This window comes from Crassostrea angulata, chromosome 5 (assembly GCF_025612915.1).
Source record: "Crassostrea angulata isolate pt1a10 chromosome 5, ASM2561291v2, whole genome shotgun sequence".
Lineage (NCBI taxonomy): Eukaryota > Metazoa > Mollusca > Bivalvia > Ostreida > Ostreidae > Magallana > Magallana angulata.
The window spans coordinates 25,818,581-25,845,456 of NC_069115.1; the positions used below are offsets into that span (position 1 = coordinate 25,818,581).

Below are 26,876 nucleotides of genomic sequence, written 5' to 3' on the forward strand. Positions count from 1 at the left end.
AAAACGAGCTACACAAAATCGGCGTGTCATACAGCATAATCGAAAAACAGTATTGGCTGCGCTGCGTAACAATACATAGCATGTGTTATTCATTAAAAAAAACCAGTGGTTTTAGAATGTTGTTTTAAAGTGTAAAACATTACACCACCAAAGCAGGATATTATTTGTGAGAAAAGAAATTACCAAATTTGATACTGTGAGGCTGATTTGATCAGAGCTATGACTTTTGTCGATTAGGTGAGCAAAGTGGCCCTATGGCCTCTTGCGTTAATGTTGACAGGCAAGAAATAATATCGAGAGAATATCCCCAACATTTCAATAAATTGCCTCTTATTCTTGGACAGTGACATATTTAAACCTTCCTGACTTCAAAACAAGGTGACATCATATAAGAAAATCAGTCAAAGCAAAGGACTCACAATGCGGTGGTTTGTTTGCATAACAGATACAAGAATTTGCGAATTTTTGAGAAGTAAAAATAGGAAAAGCATCTGTAGCATAATTTCTACGGGCAGTGAAGTATCACAATTGACCTTTTAATGCTGAGGGTAATGTAAATGCTGTAAAATTTGAGTTGTACATTCTTAGTTAAATTAATAAAACTTACAGCAATCTGTTTTCAAATCCTGTCTTGATTTTTGGTTTGTTTTTCATATAACAAAACAAATGATGATTGTGTTTTCAGACAACATAGCTCCCTTTGGACAAATATAGTACCCTCCACTAGGAGTTGGGCAAAATTTCATCTCTCGGGGGCTAATAAAATTAATATTGCCCTTGACGCCAGTCAATATTTGTATAATACATCATATCATATCACCAAATGCTTTTTTGTATCATTACTTGATATAATGTCATACAGTACAGTGTAATATTAACATATCATATGATAACAACTTTGAACCTTGAACGATTTTGTGTCAAACCACACTATATAATATTTTCATAAAGACTATCAACTATGATTTTCATATTGATATGATAAAGTTGGTCTCATAACTGAAAGCCTGTCTTGGAGAATTCTGTAATCTTTGATTACCTACATGTATGTTTTATATTCTACAGTCAGTCTGATCATCATGCATAAATTGAAACAGTATTCAATATAGTTATTCAACTTACCGGTAGTTTAAAAAAACTGATTCGACTTAGTTTTAAAAAAAAATGATGGTATATGTCTAAAAGGTGAAATTGCATTTACATGCAAAAAGGTCAAATATACATGCATGATATCACTTTGTCTACAGTTACTGTACACAATGAAGAAATTTTTTTTTGCAGTATGACTTAAATGGAACAGAAGAAGAAAAAAGCAAGCTGTTTTCTGTCCCTGATTTTATTGGATTTGCTTGCAAACGAATGGGTAAATATTAAAAGAAATAAACTATGTTGATGTAGTTGCATGATTGATACAGTTATTATTGGTAAGCCAATGCCATACATGTAACTAGCAGATTTACTATTTCAGTTAATGAAGGTCTCCCATCTTTTACAGAATGCTCTATTGTATTCAAATGGTTTCTTAATCAGATGTTCGGTCTCTTACATATTACTTTATTTTTTTGGCCTATTTTTTTTTTGCCAGGATTTTTAATAGATGGTTAACAGATGGATGAAACATCAGGTTTGTTCAAATGAAGGGCCACGCCCTTTATTCCAGGGGAGAGGGTTAAGAATTATTGAAAATTTGTTGGTATATTTCAAAAATCTTTTTCTCAAAAACCAGAAAAGACGAAACTTGTGTGGAAGCGTCCTCAGGAAGTGTAGATTCAAATTTTTTCAAATCATGATCCCCCATGGTAGGGTGGGGCCACAATTGGTGGTTAAATTTTCACATAGGAATACAAAGAGTTAATCTTTAGAAATTTTCTCAATAACCAATCAGCCAGAAAAGCTGGTACTGGTGTGATAGCATTCTCACTTAATCATAATCCCTGTGGGTAGAGTTGGATAGGGTCATGTTTTTACATAAGATACTATAGAGAGAACATTTTAAAATGTTTTTTACCGAAACCGGTTGGCCAGAAAAGCTTAAATTGTGTGGAAGCATCTTCAGTTAATATGGATTCAGTATAGATTTATAGGTTCAAATCATGATCCTTGGGGTGGGGTGGGGTGGAGCCACAGTGTGTGTCAGATTACAATGGAATATATGTAGAGAAAACTCTTTAAAAATTTGCTTCTTAGGAACCAGTTGGGCAGAAAAGCTGAACTTGTGTGGAAGCATTCTTAGGTAGGTTGGTTCAAATTTGTTCAATTCATGATTCCTCATGCAATGTCAACCCATGCACGCACGGGTCAAAGTCTAGTTATATATGGAGAAAAATAATAAAATCTCTGGAACCATTTGCCTACAAGACTAATTATTAGCATTTGGATTTCAAGCAACTCTTGGAATAGGGGAATCTTAATTGTGAAATGTATGACGTTTTCTTTCCAAGGAACACATGGGCTTGACCAAATACGGTAAATATATCATATTAGCGGTGTACAATATTTGGTGGAAATTAGTTTTTAGCTCACCAAAACAAAGTCAGGGGGAGCTTATGCTAAACCCCCCTGGCATTGGCGTCTAAACCTAGTTAAAGTTTTTGGTGCAACTCCTATATCTAAGTTATTTATTTGTCCTATCTTCACCAAACTTGCATGGATGATGCATCTGAACCTACTTATGGACTTGAAAGACTTGGATGCTGCATTTGGCCAATTAATTTGATAGCAATTTCTAATTAACTACTGGTCCTGACCTCACCAAACTTGCATGTATGGTGAGTCTTATTGTACGGATGCACCAAGCAGGTTTGAATGCTGAATCTGAGTTGTAGGTTTTGGATGCTGGAGGAGGTTAAGGTTTTCAGAGCTGGTAAAGTTTTTGGAGCAGGTGCCCTCTGCTGATTATATCTTTGTTATTACTGGTCCTAACTTCACCAAACTTGCGTAGATGGTGCATCTTATGATACTGATGCTCCTGACAGGCTTGAATGCTGAATATGAACCATAGGTTTTGGATGCTGGATGAGGTTAAGTATTTTATAGAACAGGTCACATGTTTTATGGATAATAGTACTATTTCAAACTTGCAAAGTTGATATTTAATATCAATGAATCGCAGAGGTATCTTCAGATGCAGAGCTTGATATTTGTTGCCAAGGAAACTCCTACCTCACTTAAACTTGCTTGATAGGTTTGTTTGTTGTTAAAGATTTAACATGATTCCAGTTATATACTAGTATTGTGTGATATGATACACTATTGTTTTATGTGATACAATATTATATCATATATTATATTTTCAAAAATTTTATGATAAGATATGATATTGTTTCAAATTCTTTGTATATCATACCAAGCAGTGGTATTTATCTAAGTAAGGGAACGTAACCTACGCAACAGTTGTGTATTCAGAACAATAGCATGCTTTATTATCCCTTCGCACAACTTGTTGCGAAGGGGATATAAAATCGCTACCGTGCGTGTGTGTGTTCGTATGTGTGTGTGTATGTATGTATGTGTGTATGTGCACTCCATTTCAATTTTCTAGTAAATTAATAAAAAACCTTCCAATAGAATTTCCTCAACCTTTGCACAAATATATGTCTCATTGTAAAAGATTAAAACAAATGCAATGTCATATTAATTGGTCAAATTTTTATGCAAAAACTTAGATAAACTTACACCATTGTAGATGGGGGGGGGGGGGGGGGGCATTACATTATGACAAAATTCGTTCAAAACTAAAAAATATTTATCATAGATTGCACACTTCTGTAAAATAACAAATTAAAAATGCATGTGCCTTTCCAAACCATTAATTCTATTACAATTATTATTTCATTAAATCATTGTCATAATCAATTTTGTATACGAGTTATCAATCGAAATTTCTGAGTAAGAGGTATCAATCTTCCGCTTCACTTCTTTGAAACCAAAGTGAAAGTAAGCAGTTCAAATCAACAACTTAATATTTTTTGGATTTAGATCTAGTACAGGTAAAGAAAATGTAGTTTTTGCAGTAATGGAGGGTTAGTAGAATGTGGTCTTCTCATTAACATAACAATATATTGCTAAATAATGCATCCCTACACACAATAAGTCATGTCGCGAGGGGATGCTCCGCTTAGCGGTGCCCTTGTTTGATATCAATCAATGTTTAAATTATGGAGGGTATAGAGAAGGATAGATGCCTGCTGGAACACAAGACTACTCTAAGAAAACCATATTTTTGAAAGTAAAAATTAAAAGTGGTTGAATGAATTGAAGCGTATAAATGTCCTTATTATCGCTAACAGTAAAGACTTTGATGAATTGAATCTGACAGGAAACTTACGAAATTCAAGTGAAAAAACTTGACTTATTACAATATTGTCAAATAATGAAAATGTGTAAGATTTTATATTATTTTCCTTTTATTTTCACAGTCTTGGGAAATAAACTATATGCATTGAAATCATGTTTACAATGTCTTTGACTAAAATTGTAAAATTTACTGCCCATAAAGCATGGTTTGAAGCTTTTTATGCCCCATTCGAAGGAGAGGGAGAGCATATTGCTTTGCTGCTGTCCTTCTGTCTGTCTATCAGTCTGCCGGTCGGTTGCTCCACCAATAGTTGCCGTTTATTTTCTTTGCAGAGGCTGCACATATTAAAATGAAATTTGATATACAGATTTATCATAGTTTTTTCTAGGTCAAGATCAATTTTGGTTACAATCGAGCAATTTTCGACAGATTATAGCCCCTTTGACTTCCAAATTTTTGCAGTTTCCTTCATTTTCTTCTTGAACGTTTCCAAGGGGATTGGGGGGGGGGGGGTATAAGTGTTTCACAAACATCTTTTGTTATTTGTTTGTGGGGTGGGACAAACAGGGGGGTTACAGTCAAAGTAGTCTTGGATTAGACTCCAAAATGAAGTTAGAAATACAAACATTGGACTTTCTGACAGGTCCATCTTAGGGCTATGATACTCAGGTGACCCGTCAAGGCCATCGGGCCTCTTGTGTAAACAAATTATTTCTTCTACTCCAAAACCACTGAGCCTATTTACAAAATTCACACAAAGAATTATTGAGTGAAGATGATTCAAGTTTGTTAAGTTAAGGAGAAAGCTCTCTGTAAAGCCCCTTTCACAATTGGCGCACGACCACTTTACACCACTTTGCGATTGAAATTTTTGAGCTTCGCATACGTTGCATGTGCCCTCGCTTACGTTGCATGAGATCTCGCATTCTTTACATATGTTTTTACTGGTCGCATCAAGCATGCACACTATTCAGACGCGACCGAACGTGATCCAAATTATTGCAGTGCAATGCACGAACATTAGTACGAACATTTTACAACATTTTGTGCACTTGCAAGAGTAATACACGATTTATAAAGATCGTTAGATAAATCGCTGGTGTTTATGGGTCTGTTTTGCGACCATGAGACTGTTGCTCAACGTGTCTCATGTAATCTTGCAACGTTTTACTATCATTGCACGACTTATCAGCCTCAATATGCCATTCTTTGCTACTAGTATATATACCCTGTATAAGTATCTCTGTTTCAGAACAAAAGGACTATATATATGGTTTGAGCCTAAAATGGCCCTCTAAAATGAACATTGACATTTTACTGCAATTCTTTGTTTTATTTGTACAAAATTACATTTGAAGTTTTTTCATAATTTTTATTTTGATTTTAGTGCCCACAATTTAAAATTATGACATCACAAAGTTTACCTTTTCCCGCCATTTTCTCATTTTTAGCATAAAACGGATTGTTTTGAAGCAGTTTTTCTTCAAGGAAACATTGAGCGACTGCTTGAACAAACAAAATATTTTCACCAAAAATGTATTTTTCCAATACTTATAAGTGACAAAAAGTTTGTTCTTGTTCAAAGAGTCGCTCTATATTTTCCATTCGAAAAAAGGTAATAAAAATGTCAAATTTTGATTGATTTATAAAAATAGCGTCACTTCTGACGTCATATACTGCCAGTGAGTGCTAATAATTCAAATTAATAGGTGAAAAACATATTTCATGTCAACTCTTTTACAAGAAAACACAACAAATTAATGTACCTGAATCATTGTAAAAATAACGAATTATGGGGGCCAAATTTGACTTATATCATATATAGTTCTTTACAATATACATTTATTGCATGATGGTGAGGGAAATACATGTATGAAGATTTCTTTTGTACTTGCACTTAACAAGAGCAATAAAAAATTTATTTTTTGCATTTGCGCTCTTGCATTACAGAAAGTCACTCCCACACAATCTGCAATATTCAACATCAAACACATCTGAAAACTTCTGAAGTTTTCATTTGACAAGCAGCTTGTCATATATGCTCAAGAGCACATTACCATTATACCGGTATACTCAATAAGAACCTTATCAAGTACTGATTACCACAACCATACACTTTAAGCTTTCCCGTGCAAAGTTTGAACGCCAGAATGAATACATATCGAACACGACTTACCTACAAAACCTTAAGTCCCGCCCCTATCTCTTATTGGCGTTTCCACAAAAGAAAATAATTTTATTCTAATTCACCGAGTTCAACTGAAATAAATTATATTTCTTTAGTACTTGCACTTAACAAGAGCAATAAACACCAAAAACAAAATACAATATTTATTTTTTGCATTTGCGTTCTTGAATTACAGAACGAAAGAAAGGATAATTACGAAAACATTATACTCATAAGCCTAATCTAAGTGAAACCAGTAATCTAGAATCCAGCATATCTCTGATGTAACCATCCTTCTCGTACTCCGATCTCCATCTCTCATGTCTCTTAAACATTTTATCTATCTGGCACGCCAGAATTTGCACAAACTGTTGCGCCACCTGCTCTTAAAATATGCAACCCAAACTTTGATATATCTGGGACAATAGATTTAAAAGCCTCAATAAACAATTTCCGCATTCTAAACATGCCAAAGGTTTGTTTACCTTTCTAATCTGATAACCCGACTTTGTTTTATTAATATTACAATAAATAAACTGCAAACCATCATTAGTAAATCCACACCATGCCAAGTACATGAACTTTTCCAAATTTTTGACAGGACTTATAATTCAGTCTGTGTCCTAGCAATTACCACATGTTGACCGTCTTTTCTCTATGAAAATAGCCATGTTAGTTTTGTTTGTTTGGTTTTTTTTTCAAAACAAACATCTGAACATCTGATGTTCAAAAACTCGCTACAATGTAAAAAGCCAGAGTATATGCAACCAAGCATGCACATATTGTTCTTTGATAATATATGTTTTAACTTTAAACAAACTTACAATGCATTTTCCGCAACATATTGAATTTATAGATTATTTTTCGTTATCTGTACAGACAAACGTCTTTTCCCTGCCTCATAAACATTCTTCACCAATTCCGAATCCGTCAGAGATGAAATACCAATAACGGAATATGCCCAGTGAATTCCATAAACAGCTGAAGATAACACACTCACTGAAACTACTTCCTGAATTAAACTTGCTAAAATCACAAATCACCAAGAGCTTCTTAGTAGACATTTTTATCGTAAATGCCATTCTTCTCCAACCACTTTACCCACTTCATGTAACTTCGGTAGTAACCTTTAGTTGTTGAACTTGCTCGACATTCTGTTAATAGTTCTGGAATTCTCTCTATATTCTCTTTTACAGATTCCGGAAGAATGGCTACACCATTTTCATATGCCTGGGAAAATACATGTAAAATAAACACACAATTAGCACGTTATTTTAGATAAATTCAATTTTCAAACATGAAATTGAAAATTTTAAATCAACGTTCCCAAACATTGAATCATAGCTTTTACTACACGTATAAAATTCTTTCTGTGTTGCGGTAGATAAACAACACCCTTAACAAATTGATAAAAATGTGTACTACCATCTGGACACAACAATGGCCAAAAACTTGCTGATTCCCACTTAAGTACCACTAAAGCACCACATACTTAATCTTCTGACATTTTAGCCAACACACTACACACAAAATAAATAGGTGGATAAAACCACCCCTTTTATTTGCCCAAGTCTCTGTAAAAGCGTCAATTCATGAACATTTCATATTCCAGTATCTTGAATAAAACTTATCTAATTTGTGATTACTATCACAAGCAAACCAATCAGTCTCAAAGTCTCAAATGGTCCCCATAATTCACTTATATCTTTGAAAATTTATAACGACACGCCCCAATCATCAGAATCTCTAAATTGACTAATGAAATCTGCCTTTTCATTAAGAGACCTAGGAATCCACTCCATCTCCAAATGAATACCATTAAATAAACAATGCCTGTAAATATTCAAAGAAATATTTTGCAGATCATCTTTCATGCTACCGTTGAAAATAATACTGACTAGTATGTTCTTATTATCAGTAAACTATTTGACCCGTTTTTCTTCAACTTCGTGATTTAAGGAAATCAAAACTCTCTGAATCGCAACCAACTCTCTCTAAGTTGAACTTTTCTCCATCTCCTCTGGACTCCACATTCCATGAGAAATTCCATGCTAAGAATTAACAACATAACCACCAAAAGCATATCCAGTAGCAATAGAAAATACATGTACAAACCTAACACATGATAGTTGAAACATCAACTGCCTGATATTGATAAAATAAATGTTATCTAACCAAAACTGAATTTGCTCACAACTTTCATGTGACCAAACTACATAATCATTCCATGACCTTAAACTTAATATGTTAATACTCAAACACCTGGTCATGACTAACGGAGCCCAAAACTATAGACATTGAAATTATCTAACGAATTCCATAATTTCCTCTTTTTGAAACTCTAACTCTGCAAGTTTGATATTAAGGGCTAGCTCCTCCATGCCGAAGTTCTACTCAGTCACTTGGAGCAACTTTCCCGTGCAAAGTTTGAACGCCAGAATGAATACATATCGAACACAACTTACCTATAAAACCTTAAGCCCCGCCCCTATCTCTTATTGGCGTTTCCACAAAAGAAAATAATTTTATTTTAATTCACCGAGTTCAACCGAAATAAATTATATTTATTCCCTCAAGAAAAAGCATATCCTGAGGGCTTCGCCCGAGAGAATTTTTTTTTTTTCAGGGGAATAAATCTTCATATTCCCTGAACATTAATGCAATAAACGTTTTATTATACCAAGCAACATATGATTACACAAAATACATTGATTTCTAATAATGTTTGACTTTTCAACAGTCGCAACATTAACGTCGAGATTGTTTGATTTCCCATGTAACTGTCTCACTTTTCTTTCATAAATCATAAATAGTTAAGTTGGTTCTGAGATATAAAAAGAATCATAATGAATATAATATATTTACAATTTTATATTAATGTAAAATATTTTGATTTAATCATATTTGTCTACATCATATGCTCATGTCGGCTTTTTCATTCCTATTACATCGTCTTGTCGCGTGACTTTCTAAGACCAATCAGATATAATAGAATAATCATATTGAGGTATAATAATAAATGCTGCTGCATATCTGTATCTTCTTGGGCGGCATCTTTTCTCGCTTTCAACTATGTCTACTGAATATGGGCGCTGTTTATACCCCCTCTGACTCACAGGATCATTCGTACCATGGAACGCATAATCGCATGTCCAGTCACATTAGCGCACGTTCAATCGTCCGATCACTTAGTCTCTCGTGCGTTCATATTGAATTGTCTTTCAACAGTTGCTTTCATTGTACAACAGTCGCATACAGACGCAAGATATATCGCAAGATTCAATGCGTTTACATCGCACAACGCTCGCTTAGATCGTGCGAAATTCATACAAATTTTTTTTTTCACATGCGATTATTTCGGAAACAATTGACAATTCATATCTATTTTTTTTGGTCACACGAATATTTGGTCGCTTCCGCTCGTGCGCCAATTGTGAAAGGGGCTTAAAGGGGAGATATTTTAGAATTATTGAAAATTTGTATGTATGTTAAAAAAAGTATCGAAAACATTTTTTGTTTAGAAATGTTGAAACTTGTGTGGAAGAATCTGAGGGTACTGTAGATTTAAGTTTGTTAAAGTCATGATCCTTTGGGGTAAGTTGGGGCTGCAATGGGGGTCATATGTTTATTTAGGAACTTATAAAAACTTTTCCTCAAAGGCTAATTTGCCAGAAAAAGTTTTAATTTTGTGAAAACATCCTCTACAGGTAGTGTAGATTCAAGTTTGTTCAAATCATAATCCCCATGGGTAGGGTGGGGCTACAATGTGGGGGGGGGGGGGTCAATTTCTATATACTATTAGGACTAAATATAGAGAAAAATCTTCTCAAAAGCCATTTAGCCAAAGAAGCTTTAACTGGTTTGAATGCATCCTCCGGTAATGTAGATTCACATTTGTTCAAAGCATGATCTCCTGGGATAGGGTGGGGCCACAATAGGGGTTTGAATTTTTACATAGGAATATATGGAAAACAATCTAACAAAATATTCACAAAAACGGAAAAGATTTAACTATGTGGAAGCACCCTCAGGAAGTGTAGATTTAAGTTTGTTATAATTATGATCTCGGATATAGGGTCAGGCCGCACTGGAAAATGGGGGAGGGGGAGGGGGTCAAATTATTACATAGGAGTATAAAGAGAAAATCTTTTCTGAAAAATCATTCAGCCAGAAAGTCAAATGATTTGCAGCCGTACTTTTGATGTTTTATTTTTTTGGTTAATAGTTTACAAAACATTTCTACTTTCAGGAGCTAGGATCCGAGCTGCTGTAGCTCAGGTAATGTTTGATGATTTCCATAGACATTCCAACCAAATACTTATCACTGCAGTGTTTGGCATGAATGAAAAAGGTCAAATAAACAAGGAGGTCAGATTCAAGGAAAATAACCTGGTATGTAACCTCAAGCTCCCTCATAACAAAGTTGTAAAGTAATGCAAATCATTAAAGAATAACACAGTTTGATGTATTAATATTATATCAAAGACTGAACAATCCTCTTATGATTTCTTATGCAGTTTAATAAATAAGTGCAAGGTACAAACAGACTTATCTAAAAAAAATAATTATACCCACACTTTCTAAAGAAAATTCAGGTACCGGTATATTGTTGTTATCCTTTTCTGTCCCTCCGTTCATCACCTTATTAGCTCACCTGAGCCAAAGGCTCAAGTGAGCTTTTCTGATCACAATTTGTCCGTTGTCTGTCGTCGTTGTCGTTGTAAACTTTTCACATTTTAATCTTCTTCTCAAGAACCACTGGGCAGATTTCAACCAAATTTGGCATAAAGCACCACTAGGTGTAAAGGGGATTCAAGTTTGTTCAAATGAAGGGCCACACCCTCTTTAAAAGGGAGATAATTGAGAATTATTGAAAATTTGTTGGTACTTTTCAAAAATCTTCTTTTAAAAAACTATTCGGCCTGAAAAGCTTAAACTTGTGTGGAGGCATCCTCAGGTAGTGTACATTCAAGTTTGTTCAAATCATGGTCCCAGGGGGTAGGGAAGGGCTACAAGAGGGGGATCAAGTTTTACATAGGAATATATAGACAAAATCTTTAAAAATCTTCTTTTCAAAAACTATTTGGCCAGAAAAGCTCAAAGTAAAGTGGAAGCATCCTCAGATAGTGAAGATTCAAGTTTGTTCAAATCATGGTCCCCAGGGGTAGGGTGGGGCCACAATTAGGGGATCAAGTTTTACATAGGAATATATAGAGAAAATCTTTAAAAATCTTCTTCTCAAAAATTATTAGGCCAGAAAAGCTCAAATTAAAGTGGAAGCATCCTCAGGTAGTGTAGATTCAAGTTTGTTCAAATCATGGTCCCCGGGGATATGGTGGGGCCACAATGGGGGAATGGATTTTTACATAGGAATATATAGAGAAAATCTTCTTCTCAAAAACTATTCAAATTAAAATGAAAGCATCTTCAGGTAGTGTAGATTCAAGTTTGTTCAGATCATTGTGCCTGGGGGTAGGGTGGGGCCACAATAGGGGGGATCAATTAAGTTTTACATAGGAATATATAGAGGAAATCTTTAAAAATCTTCTTCTCAAAAACTTTTAGGTCAGCAAAGCTCAAATTTGAGTGGAAGCATGGATTTTTACATAGGAATATATAGAGAAAATCTTCTTCTCAAAAACTATTCAAATTAAAATGAAAGCATCTTCAGATAGTATAGATTCAAGTTTGTTCAAATCATTGTCCCTAGGGGTAGGGTGGGGCCACAATTAGGGGATAAAGTTTTATACAACAATATATAGAGAAAATCTTTAAAAATAATTCTTTTAAAAATTATTTGCCCAAGAAAGCTCAAATTGGCGTGTAACCATCCTCAGATAATGTAGTTTCAAGTCTGTTCAAATCATGGTCCCTGGGGGTAGGGCGGGGCCACAATGGGGGATAAATTTTTATAAATATAGAAAATCTTTAAAAATCTTCTCAAAACTATTAGGCCAGGAAAGCCCAAATTTGAGTGGAAGCATCCCCAGATCGTATAGATTCAAGTTTGTTTAAATAATAGTCCAGGGGTATGGTGAGACCACAATGGGGGATGAATTTTTACATAGGAATATATAGAGAAAATCTTTAAAAATCTTCTTTTTAAAGACTATTTGGCCAGAAAAGCTCAACTTGTGTAGAGGCATCCTCGGGTAGTGTAAATTCAAGTTTGTAAAATCACAGTCCCTAGTGATAGGGCGGGGCCGTGATGGCGGTTTGAATTTTTACATAGGAATATATAGAAAAAATCTTTAAAAATATTCTGTGAAAGTTTTCGGTCCAAAACTCAGTATTTAGTGTGAAAGCACAGGTTATGCAAATTTAAGTTTAATGAAACCATTATTCCCTAGAGAAAAGTGGGACCACGAAATGGAGGTGGGGGGGGGGGGTATATAGGAATAGAGAAAAATCTTCTTACAGGTACAACAACAAAAGGGGCTTGGTATTTACCCAAAAAAAAAAGAGGTTGATAAAAATTGGCAGATTTTCATTTTTTTTTTTAGCAAGATCTTAGTACTTAGTTGTCAAGATATTTTGATTCTGTAATGCTAATTTGATTAGAATTAAGGCAATTGTTGCTCAGGTGAGCGATGTGGCCCCTGGGCCTCTTGTTGTTTCTCATTTGATGAATTAGACTTAACATCTTTGATTCCCCAATCTTGGTTAAAAAGCAGTTCATAGTTAAATAAACTTGTACCAAAAATAATTTGAAAAATTGTTAATTCATACTTCATCTTATTTGGATTCTTTTTTTAGTTTAGTTGTTCTAAAAGTCATTAAGATTTTTATTAATCCATACTTAGAATAATTTATGTTTTGTTCAGTCGTATCATGAATCATTCGTTTTTTTAGCTCACCTTAGCTGAAAGCTCCAGTGAGCTTCTCTGATCACTTTTTGTCTGGGGTCCATCGTTCTGTCTGTCTGTCCATCTGTCTGTATACTTTTTAGCCCACCTGAGCTGAAAGCTCAAGTGAGCTTTTCTGATCACTTTTTGTCCTGTGTCCATCTGTCTGTCCGTCCGTCCATCTGTCTGTCTGGCTGTAAACTTTTTACATTTTCAACTTCTTCTCCAGAACCAATTGACCAATTTCAATTAAACTTGACACAAAGCATCATTTGGTAAAGGGGATTCAAGTTTGTTAAAATGAAGGCCTTTCAAGGGGACATAATAAGGATTTATTAAAAATTTGTTGATATTTTTCATAAATCTTCTTCTCATAAACCATTTGGCAAGAAAAGCTGAAACTTGTTTTGAAGCATCATCAGATAGTGTAGATTCAAGTTTGTTCAAATCATGATCCCCGTGGGTAAGGTGGGGCCACAATGGGGGTCAAGGTTTTACATAGAATACACTGAGTAAATCTTTAAAAATCTTCTCCTCAGAAACCAATCAGCATGGAAAGCTGAAACTTGTAAGGAAGCATTCTGAGTTAGTGTAGATTTGAAGTTGTGAAAATCATGTCCCCTGGGGATAGGATGGGGCGAAAATGGGGAATCAAACTTAAACTTAGGAATATATATATTGTAAATCTTTTAAAATCTTCTTCTCAAACACCATTTGGCCAGAAAAACTAATTTATAAAAACTTGTGTGGAAGCATCCTCAATAAGTACAAATTTAAGTTTTCTAAAAACCACTAAAGCTTCCCTAGAAAAGCTGTAACTTTACTGACAGCAACCTCAGATAGATTCAACTTTTTTCATATCAAAATCTTGAGGAGTAGGGTGGGGCCACATTGAGTATCCAATTTTACAAAGAAAAATATTTTAATTCATAAAAACTAAAATGTTATCATATATGGTTTTATTTATATGCACGCATTTTAACATATTGCTGATTCTTTCAAATTGTTTAGATTTTGGCCCCTGGAGAATTAATGGCCCACACAAGGGGTTCAGAGTTTGATATAGGTTTATACTAGTATCCCATATATAAACATATGTTTTGGATCTTGTTGAGAACTGTAATGCTCAACATGTGATATGACTATATGTAACCCAGGCAGTAGACAGAACACCAGTGAGGGTCATACAATGTATTTATTCAATATATACAAAAAACCTGAAACATACAACATTGACTCATTTGACAATTATCTCAGAATACGGTACAATAACTTGGATAAAGATTATTTAATATATAGCATGGAATTGTTAAATTATAAACATAGAATATATTTATAAGTAATAAATTACACAAGAATTACCAGACACCGGCAGCTAATCGCAGACAAAGCTTGCGCTTAATCTTCATACATACAGGTCTGTCCCCTCTCAAGGCAAGACAAAGTGTGCGCGGGCCTGGTTAGTTAGGCGGGAAGATTGGTTAGTAGAAGTTAAATTTAGAATGTTGTCAGACAGGTCAAACGGGTAGTCGAATGGTCAAATAAAAATAAACAATTACATGTGGACAATCTCACCTGGAGATGTAAATAAAACACACACACATGCACACAGAAACAATTACGTTTACAAATAGACAAACATTATATATTAATTACTTACACTGGTTACATATAGAATCATCCTGTTAGAAAAGGGACTTGATTATAAACATAAGAATCTCAGGGTGAAAAAAATTTGGACTTTTATTTATACAAGAGCTCCATGTATTATTATACATTGTCCAGATAGTTTGTATTATGACTCCTTTAAACTGATTTTATCATACATATTGCTGCTCAGGTGAGCGATGTGGTCCATGGGCCTCTTGTTTTTCTTTTTGTAAGAGTAATCTTAATTGTGAATGTACATGAAGCCCTCTACCTAAATTGTGAAATTGATTGCCCCTGGGTCAAGGGTTTATGCATGTTAATAAATCCTTTTCAGCATTTCAAAAACACAAAACTTACATCACGTGAAACAAATCAAAACTAAGAGTTGGGTAAAACTAGTAACTGTAGGTTCTGTGTGCTGGGCCCCAATTTATGTTGGAAGGTGACATTTATTTAAATTCACACATAAAAAAATGAATTTTGAACAGAACAAACTAAACCCCATTTTTGGCAGGGCACAAATAATTATTGAAAAATTTTACAAAAAATTTCAGGAAACTAATAACATTGATAAAAATGTTGTGTTTTCACATTTTTTCTTTGATGCTCTTATTCTCAGATTTTAAGCAGCATGGACATTCAGAGTATAGAACCAGTGGATGCCAAGATGAGAGACAGCCTCAGTAAATCTGTGCAACTGGCAATAGAGATATCCACTAAGTATGTCAAAATCAAACGATCAGTAAATTCTAACTATTTCTGACTATACAAATTGCATTTATTTCATATAACAGTGGATATGATACATAAAGCAAGCTTCAGATTCTGAGCCTGATCTTGATTATCAAAGTTGTAAAGAAAATAGAACATCTTTATATGATACCAATAGAATAATAAAACTGTTTATTGTATTACTAAAATAACAAGACATTACATTTTTCTTCACATTCATCATATTATGATACACATGTATATATAGTCCACTTTGATTTGGATAAATATAATAATAATGGTCTCAAATAGTTCTCACAATGTGGGGTGGGCTCTGTAATCTTTTATTACCTGGTTGTTTTAGAAAACTGTGTAACTCTTTTTTTTTTAATTCTTCTTTTACTTCATCTATGGGAGTCACTTCTCTGTGCATATATAGCAGACCATATTAAATTGATTTCCCATTTCACAATCATTTCCTAGCATACTGTAGGAATTGAATTGATGCAAAATGTAGGGTCATCAGAAAATTGCTGCATAGAATTCTGTCACATAATCTAATTGTTTTTTTAAATTCAAGGAAAACTCTTTTCAAATGTAGTTAGAGGGTAAGATGAACATAAACTGTAAGTTTCATTGCTCTTGCTACATTGGGACCCTTTAGGCTGGACCAAAATAGCCAAAATTTGACAATTTAAAAGAAAAAATAATTTATTCTTCTTCTACACTTCCGAAAATTATGAATCATTGTAATGTAGACAAATTAGGTGTAAAAGAGGTATAGCGCCTATTCCCATTATTTCGCCTACACCTGTGTTTTGACGCTAAGTATCTGTTACTAAAAATAACTTTAGGTACCAAGCTCTCCCAAAAGTATTTTCTAAACGTAAATACCGATTTTATAATGGTGTATGTAACAACTGATTTGTCATAAATTCATGATGTCAGTTGATTCTCTGAACTGTGATAAGTTCAAGCAAAATGCAATGGATCTTATTAAGAAATTAAGTACAAGTTTTTGTGAATGTTGCAGAATAACCTTTGAGGTCGAGAAATATTGTTTTGAAATATAAAAACCGAGGCGTTAGCATACCTGTTAACCATTCAAAGCTGCTATGTGGGAGAATCTCCCCCTTACCAACTTGGCTAAGGGGGAGATTTTGTGTAAACGACATTTTTTCATGTGAAATGCAAATATATATTAAAAATACTGTTAGATACCTTATTTTAGGTTTTTAGAGCTGGTTAAAGTTTTTGAAACAGGTGCCCTTTGATGATTATATCTTAGTTACTACTTGTCCTAACTTCACCGGACTTCTATGGATGGTGCGTCTAATGATACTTGTGCACCAGACAGGCTTGAATGCTGAATCTGAGCATAGGTTTTGGATGCTGGAGGAGGTTAAGGTTTTTAGAGCTGGTTAAAGTTTTTGAAACAGGTGCCCTCTGATGATTATATCTTAGTTCTTCCATAAAACATGTGACCTGTTCCAAAAAAAACTAAACCTCATCCAGCATCCGAAACCTATGGCTCAGATTCAGCATTCAAGCCTGTCAGGTGCATCAGTATACATAAGATGCATCTCCATGCAAGTTTGGTGAAGTTCAGACCAGTAATAACTAAGATATCATCATCAGAGGGCACTAGCAATTAAAACCTTAACCTGCTCCAGCATCAGATTCAACATCCATGCCTGTCAAGTGCATTTGTATCATAAGACACACCATCCTTTCAAGTTAGGTGAAGTTAGGACCTGTAATAACTAAGATATATTTTTTAGCATCCTTGATAATGGAGATCAAGCTCTGCATCTGAAGCTTCCTCTGTGATTCATTCATATTACAGTTTAATTAACTATGCAAGTTTGAAATAGTACGGTGCGTCTTATGATACTGATGCACCTGCCAGGCTTGAATGCTGAGTCTGAGCCATAGGTTTCAGATGCTGGATATGGTGAAGTTTTTGGAACAGGTCACATGTTTAATAGATAATAAATAAATCACAGTAATTCGCAAATCCTTATATCCTTTATGATATGCGTTTAAAGGTGTTCCGCATACTAAGTCAGGTAGTTCTAGTTACCTCTGCAAAGAAACTCAGTGACTACTTGATTGTTTGTGCTGCATTGGTAAATCTGCGATCTGATCTTATTAAAGATGATGATGATGAGTGACAGATGATATTTGAAAGTTTCAGTAATGTAACAGTAAATGATGCATGATAATATTTGAAGGTTTCACTGATGTAAATGACACAAAGTTGAAACATGAATAATAGATTTGTATTAGGTTTTATATACCAGTCTAATTAAGGTCCAGTTCATGATTCCTTGAGTATATCTGCTCATAATATGACAAATAATAAATAATGTATTTTAGGCAAAGTCAATGCCATATATTGAATTAAGACTATTGTTATAAGTCTTTATTAATATGATGTGAATTAAATTCTTCATCAAAAATATTTTTTTAAAAATGTAATTGGGTTTAATTGAATATAAGAGGATGTTGTGATAATGAACTTATTTTGAATACTCTTCATGTTCAGGAATAAATAATTAACACAGATTGAAAAATAGTTGACTGTATAATTTCAGCATTAAGTCTGAGACATCAAAAACTTCATTTAACTACATGTACATGTGTATACTCGTGTATGCATCAGTTAGAAAATTTAACATATTTTTTACTAATTTTAAATCTGCCACATTCAAAGTCATCAACTACTCTTGGTAAAAGTTTGTTGAAGTAAAAACAACATAGTCTTGAAATAGCTGCTTCACAAAACTGTTGGTCATATTGTACATCAATGACCTTGTATTCATTAGTTGTCCAAATAACAAGTTTGCACAGCTGCATATGTGTTACATGCAAAGTTAACTGCATTTGAAGGTAATAGCCCCTTGAACTGTTATGCTTAAAATATAATGTACCATTTTGCAAGGATTTCACAACATCATATTTACCAATTGTAAATAAGCTGTCAAGTGTTTGATCATTCTTAAGTATTGGACATTTAATTTCCAAAAGACATTTTGAACCATCAGCATTGGTTACTATTCCATCTGGGGAAACACTTAGCCAGGGCTCTTCACCTTCTTGTCCATGTCTAGTAAATTTGTTTGATGTGAAGGAAGGGTACATATGTTCTCTTAAGAAGTTATCACTATTTGTAGTGTCACGAACGGGAACCTTGTGGTGCTCAGTACTGCCAGTTATTCTTATTTTTCTACTGTTGTGCCACAATTCAGATTCACTTTGTGAAATTGTTGCCATCGATAACGATTGAATTTGGGCATCATTAAGTTTAATGTACATGTACCTGTTATAAAACGCACAACACTTTTCACAAGATAGTTCACCTGTATGCTCAGTACGAGGCTCGGATGAAGATTCGAAAAGAGATTTGTTTATATTTGCGTGCATAGATTTACTTAAAAGTGAATTTTCTAAAAGAAATAATTCTTTAAGTTCTGAGTTTTCCACAAAATATTTAAAAGATTGATATGATACAAACATTGGGAAGATAGATTTTGTATTTTGTGGTTTTTCAGTATTGTTGTTAACCTCACTGCCATATTTAGGTTTTTTAAAGTCCATCTCTTCAAGAACACCTGGTTCAAGGTTTCTTGTCGCACCCTTATTCCACTGCATCTGCTCATCTGTACAAGATTTTCCCGTAAAACCTAACCTTACAGCATGCTCAATTTTCCACAAAAGTGCGCCTACATGACTGCACGTTTTACTGTTCCCAGCCATACATGAACATCCCCCGTTTAGAATTGTGCCGATCATATCACAGAATACCCATGCATTGTGAAACTCTGAATTTATTTTTTGTGACGGGCGCACTTCAGATTTCAGAATAACTGTATTGTGAATAACAAAATGAAGAATTTTCCCGACAGAACCGCTTTTAAAATAATTGTAACTGTCCAATGATTTGTAATTTTTCATTTTTTCGCCGTCACATGCTCTACTTAAAATCAAATAATTGTAGATATCGCCATATTCTACTTGTGGCCACTCACGAATGTCATCCTTCCATTCACCGGTTTTGACGTCTTTTTGGGAAGAAATCATTCGATCAGTATCTTTTTTGCATTGACTCTTATCCATGATTTACATAAACGAAAAATATAATACAGTTTCATATAACAAAACTTTGCTAGCAAGAATTTTATGTTACCGGGGAATGGTTGCTACCGCGTTTGTTTATCCAGCGTCACGGTTACAATGGCGGCTGTTTTCCGCGACACCTATCGGGATGAAATTTTACTAAGGGAAATAACTGAAAAAAGTCGTCTATTGATCAAAGGAGTCACATGCAGATGACAGAAATTTTCTTTGGATTTTTAATACTCTTCACTTATTTATAAAATATCTTTGAATCATATTCCTAATATTTTAAGGGCAATTTAATACGATTATTACTACTACACGTTACATATTTTATTTAAAAACACGCAGTGAAAAAGTGCTAGGGAGGAGGTCCTAGGAACAGCCGCATTGATCTTTTAACAATAAACATTTGAGGCAATACACATCGTTTTGACTGGAACTAGGACTTGAAAATGACAAAGTTTTAAAACTTTTTCAATTTGAAGTTGTACTTTCATGATCAGTGCAAGAAAGGTAGGTATTTCTGATCTGATAATTTACTGATGACATTTGTGGTATATTTAAGAAATAAGGTATGAGTTATCGTGAATGTTGCAGAATAAGCTCTGAGGTTGAGAATGTTGTTTTGAAATATAAAAGCCGAGGTGATGTGTATCGATCAAAGGAATCACGTGCAGACGACAGAATTTTTTCTTGGGATTTTAATACTCTTCACTTATTTTTAAAATACCTTTGAGTTATATTCCTAATATTTTAAGGGCAATTTACGATTATTACTACTACACGTTATATATTTTATTTTAAAAACACGCAGTGAAAAAGTGCTAGGGAGGTCATAGAAACAGCCGCATTGATCTCTTAAAAATGAACATTTGAGGCAATACACTTCGTTTTGACTGGAACAAACACGTGAAATTGACATGGTTTTAAATCTTTTTATGGTTTGAAGTTGTACTTTCATGATCAATGCGAGACAAAAAGGTATTTCTGATCTGATAATTTACTGATGACGTTCGTGGTATAATTAAGAAATAAAGTACGAGTTGTCTTGAATGTTGCAGAATAACCTCCGAGGTCGAGAAATGTTGCTTTGAAATATAAAAGCCGAGGCGTTAGCCGAGGCTTTTATATTTCAAACAACATTTCGAGACCGAGGAGGTTATCCTGCAACATTCACGAAAACAAGAACTTTATTTCTATTCTACTAAAATGTAACAGCCCAGTATTTCTATACAGTTCGTTTCTCCTATAGAGAGACGATGTAGGTCATTTTGAAGGCTGTTCCGTGTAACCCCAACGGTTTTGTTAGTAATGTTTACATGTGTATCGATCAAAGGAATCGCATGCAGACGACAGAATTTATCTTTGGATTTTTAATTCTCTTCACTTAATTGTAAAATATCTGTGAGTTATATTCCTAATATTTTAAAGGCAATTTTATACGATTATTACTACTACACGTTATATATTTTATGTAAAAACACGCAGTGATAATGTGCTGGGGAGGTCCTAGGAACAGCCGCATTGATCTCTTAAAATTATCATTAGAGGCAATACACATCGTTTTGACTGGAACTAACACGTGAAACTGACATGGTTTTAAAACATTTTAAAGTTTGAAGTTGTACTTTCATGATCAGTGCGAGACAAATAAGTATTTCTTATCTGATAATTTACTGATGACGTTCGTGGTATATTGGAGAATAATGTCCGCGGCATCTCTTTGATCTTGGCAATAACTGTAGTAGAATAGAGAATAATGTCCGCGGCATCTCTTTGATCTCGGCAATACTGTAGTAGAAGTGTAAATAGAGTATATGTATAGTGTTATTGAAAAGATCTGTTTATACTATTCTTTTCATGTTTCAATTAAGTAAAAACATATTTACTACTTGGCGGATTCAATCCAGCAACCGCAAAATCTAACAGACCACCTTTGGTATTTCATCACAGGACATATTATGTCCGTAAGCTTTAATTGAATTTTACCTAATAAGTAGTTATTGTAAAATTAATTAAAAACCTACATTCATTTTGATAAACCAACCCGAATTAGCAAAAATGAGATTAAGGTGGTGGACATGCTTTGGCGGATCCAAGTCAGTGGTAGTTTGTATCAAAATATACTCTGCATTGAAATGATATAATTGCATTATTATGTAAGAGTGAATATATATACCGGTAACTAAATTATAGTATGACAAAAATTAAGATTTGACAAATGTTGAATAAATAAAATGCACCAATTCGTTTTTGGAATGTGCGATTTTAGTTTTGATACAAAGAACTTTCCAGTACTGGGTAACTAAGAAGGCGGTTTGACTATATAATTGTCGCAATGGCAGAAAAAGTAAGACGAAGTTTGAGGTACTTCACTACACCGAGACTTATACTTTTTGAGACAATAAGTCACAAGATGGCGATTTAAATGTTTTGTTAAACTGTTTGTATCAATCTATTCAGATGTATATCGTCATAGCTTAGTGGTTAAAGTATCTGGATTGTGAACCACAAGGTCATGAGTTCGAATCCTCCTGGGGCAATTTGTTCATGTTTACTGAATGAAATTTTTGAAAATATAATTTATCTATAATTGCACATTTTTTCGCTTATTAAACATATATACTTCTTATCCATCATGCTTTCTATCATAATCAAGTAATTTTCTATTTCAACTATTTCAAGGTGTAGTGAGGCACCTTAACACTCATCGGACAGCCTCCTTGGATAATGAACTTTGGTTTAGAATATGCATGCATTTGTGCTTTAAGATTACATTGCATTTTTATACCACTGAAAGATAGCTATATACATGTACATGTATATTACGTATATCAGGTTTTTTCTGCGTCATGTTTTTTCCGCGAATCGCAGCCTAGAATGGTAACTATATAAAATTTATACAAATCAAATTTGCACTATTTCAAGTCACATTGAAAATATATATAATTCACGATTGTTTAAACTTGTGAGGTAAGAGGGAAAAAGCCTCTAAAATGTTGATCTTTGTAATGAAAAATTCGGACAATGAAACCATTTTCACAATTTCCTTAATGTGAAAGTATTACCGATAATTATTTTCAGAGATGCAAACAGTCATAGATGTACTGTTACATATACTGGTAGCTCATCGGTTTGCGTAAGGAAAGCGACCGTTTTAATTAGCTTGTTAATGGATTATTCAGTAAACAACAAGGCTTACAAGGCGGGGTTCAAAGTTTAACAAAGAAATTCATAGGTAAAATGTTTAAAAATCTTCTTCTCAAGAACCACAGCACCAGAAAAATCCACACAAAAGGTTGTATATAGTGAAGATTCAAAATTGTAAAAATCTCGACCCTCGGTCCAAAACTGGGGCCCCTGGCGGGGTTAAAAGTTTATCATAGAAATACATAAGAAAAATGTTTACAAAATTTTTGTTCCATTTATTCAACTAAATTGTGCACCAAAATACCCAAATGTGTCTCCCTGATTATTGACAACTCATTGCATAAGTATATAAGTTTGTTTAATCAAGAAATGACGGATGAATACGATAAAGTGTAAAAATTCACTAAATATTATTTTAGTTTATCGCTTACAGTTTAATTGGAGACTGTGCCGAATAAAAATAAAGATTAATATGTAAAGGACTATGTGCGGTTTGGTCAAATATCTGCCCCCAATTTTAACCAATTTTTAAATATTACTGTATATAAATCAAATCTTCATAAATCAATGTACAGTGGACGCCTTTCACTTTAATCTTGATTTTAGTCATCATTGCGCATTCGCTGTTTATCTATGACGTCATCCAAATGACCTAATTCTCGCAAATGTGCAAACAATCAAAAATATTCTCATTTTTGCTTTATATTTTGCATTCGGAAATATAGAGCACAGGTCTGCTCAAGTACGATTTTAACATATGTTTTTAGGGTCTTTCGTCTTCAGCGGAAGACCCTACTATTATTCTATTGTTTCTTTTTCACTTTTTTTCTTTATTATTAAGGTCTTCCGTTTTCAACGGAAGACCTTATTGTTTTCGTTAGGTTTCATTTGACCTATTATTTTTCTTGTTTTTTTTCCTGCACCAAATTTTTCAAAACCATATACATTAAAAACAATTCGACGGATTTTCACGAAATTTTCACAGATAAAAGGGAGTACCTAAAGCTATGCATACGCATCTTTTCGAATATGACGTCACTTCCGTTCGTCAACGTCGTTCAATTTACTTTTTTCAAAAATTCATTTTGTCCAGCAAATATTTAAAAAATGGTTGAAGATAGAAACTTCAAATTTTCAGCGATGATAGATCTACCTTTGGAAGGATGCCCTTAGGTTAAATGGTTAACGTCCGTCACTTCCGGTCGTCACCAGAAGGAAAGACAAAAAATCGTTTTTTTCAACTTTTTTCTTATTTGATATTTTTATGTAGGGTTGATAGTGACCCTTTCACTGATTCAGAATATGTAATTTGTTTTAAAATTGAACGACGCATTCTCGAGATATCTAGCATCAAAGTTTTGAAGCGAAAGTCCGAATAGCTCAGTCGTTAGAGTCGTGGACATGTGCCCAGGCGACCCGTGTTCAAGCCCCGAGTGCCGATATTTTTTTTACCGAAATTTTTGACATTTTCAGATCTAACTAACGATGTTTTGAACCTTAACGGAATTTTTTTTTTAGTTGATGACATCATTTCCGTTTTTGAGATATTGACATTTTAAGGAATTTTAGGGTGTTGGTTTGTGCAAGAGTGTTCTCATGACCTACTTACGATATCGATTTCAGAATTTCAAGGATGATAAATAAAAGATTGTTAATTTGTACAAAAGCATTTATATTTGCCAAGCACAAGAATTACCAGAGCTCGGTAGGGAACGAAAATTGAGATAAAAAAGCTTTGTAATTTTGCATGCTTTTCTCGCAATTATTTTGTTGAGGCATTTTTTGAAATATTTTTATTTACAAGATCTTTTGTTTGACATCATGAAAACGGGCTTGTCACTCAAATTAGCGACCTAGAACCCTTGAAAGTTTTCACTTTATAACCAAAAACGGTTAAGATTTAGATATTGCTGTCGCTGCAAATGTTGTTCATTATGATCTTATTAATTTCGTAACAATAATTTTTTGTTCGGGTATTGCTTAATATGAGTGTAATAAGGTTGTTACCACGTATTTTTATTTCATTTGGAAAAAACGGGGTATTTGTGCGCTGCAAATGTTGTTCATTGAAAAAGGCGTTCTATGTGATCTTGTCTACGTCATAAAATAGTTTAATGTTGAAAAGTAAAATTCATTTGTCGAACTTCAAACATTTGAAACCCACCACGTTGAGTGTACATTTACATAACACGGGCCGAGGAGATGCTGCGCTTGTGGACAACCGATTCAATTCACTGTAGTTAGGACACATGCTTCTCGTGTTTATACGTTATCACACATTTGAATGTTCATTGATTCTTTATTAAATTATTTCAATTCAAAAATTAGCGTTGATGACGTCATATCAAAATCTAAAAATCGGACGGAAGACCTCTTTGTTGCTCGCAACGAGATCGTGTCTAGTTATCATTCTTTTTTTGTCTTACAAATTTTGTGCAAGCAATTTCTCGAAGATGGCTCATTTGATTTTCTTCAAATTTTAAGGGTTGATGTGTCGGCATCTGAAGTTTGTACCGCCGTTTCAATTTTTTGATAATCACTTCCGGTCGGAAGTTATCGTCCGTTTACGATTTTTAAAAGTCAATTTTGTCAGCTAGAGATCCAAAAAACGAATAAAGATATAGAGCTGAAATTTTCAGTGAAGATAGACATCAATTTTACCTGTTCCAACATGGTCATAAAAACGTCCACCGTCACTTCCGGTCGTCACCGGAAGGAAAGATAAAAAATCGATTTTTTCAACTTTTTGCTTTTTATATATTTTTCTAACGGGTTGATAGAGACTCTTTTACTTATTCCGAATATGTAATTTGTTTTGAAATCAATTGATGTGTTCCCGAGATATTAAGCATCAAAGTCCTGAAACAAGAGTCCGAATAGCTCAGTCGTTAGAGTCGTGGACATGTGCCTAGGCGATCCGGGCTCAAGCTTCGGGTGCCAAAATTTTTTTTTCTAATTTTTTGAGTTGATAAACAATATAGTCTTAAAAGTGAAGGATTTTATCTCATTTACTCAAAAATCGGACAGAAGACCCACTCGTTGCTCGCAACGAGAACGATCTAGTTCTTCATATAATTATACACGTTATACTAAAAACTGGTACTTATTAGTTACACAAAACATTTTTATTCTGATATTTTTTGATATACGACTATTGGTACAGAAATTTAAATTTATGATATCTATATTAAAGAAAATGTCAGCTCGACGCCTTTGTGGCCGTTCCGGCCTTTGATATGTATAGGGAAGATTCTAAAATGTAAAAATTGTGACCCTTTGACCAAAACTCAAATCAGCTTCTCTGAAGCAGCTTCTCTGATCAAACTTGTCTGTCGTCCATGTGTCTGTACAAACTGTTCACATTTTCAACATCTCTAGAACCACTGGGCCAATTTCAACCAAACTAAGCACAAAGAATCCTTAGGCAAAGGGGATTCAAAATTGTGAAATTAAAGGACCACAACATTTATCAAGGGAAGATCATTAGGAATTATTGAAAAATTTGAGAATTTTTTTAAAATCGTCTTTAAAAAAACCCCATTTTGCCAGGAGAGCTGAAACTTTTATTAAGCATTCTCGGGTCGATTCAAAGCTTTGAAAATCATGACACCCCCCCCCCCCCCCTCAAGCAAGATCTACTGTACTTATTTGTCAAGATATTTTGATTTTGAGACTGTAATGCTAATTTGATCAGAGTTAGAGATACTGTTGCTCAGGTGAGCGATGTGGCCACTGTGCCTCTTGTTTCTATACTTATTCTATTTCTCCCAAATGGTATTTTATCAGCATAAATATTATAAGGAACTTCTTTCGTATGTTTATTTGAAGCTGATGACTGATTTAGCATATCCCAGTAAAGCAAATAACTGATGATATCTGATTATGGTTTGGAATGGATATACGTAACAAAAGTGTCAACAAAAAAATTAAGAGA

General features: G+C 34.0%; 1 protein-coding gene across 1 annotated transcript in view; it reads left to right on the forward strand.

Moving 5' to 3' along the window:
* LOC128183550 (major vault protein-like) overlaps positions 1-26,876 on the forward strand; it is a 182,739-nt gene that overhangs the window by 150,193 nt on the left and 5,670 nt on the right. Inside the window, exons 18-20 of the mRNA XM_052852605.1 lie at positions 1,282-1,363; positions 10,714-10,856; positions 15,579-15,679. Coding sequence (XP_052708565.1) covers positions 1,282-1,363; positions 10,714-10,856; positions 15,579-15,679 — 326 coding nt within the window. The remainder of the gene's footprint in view (positions 1-1,281; positions 1,364-10,713; positions 10,857-15,578; positions 15,680-26,876) is intronic.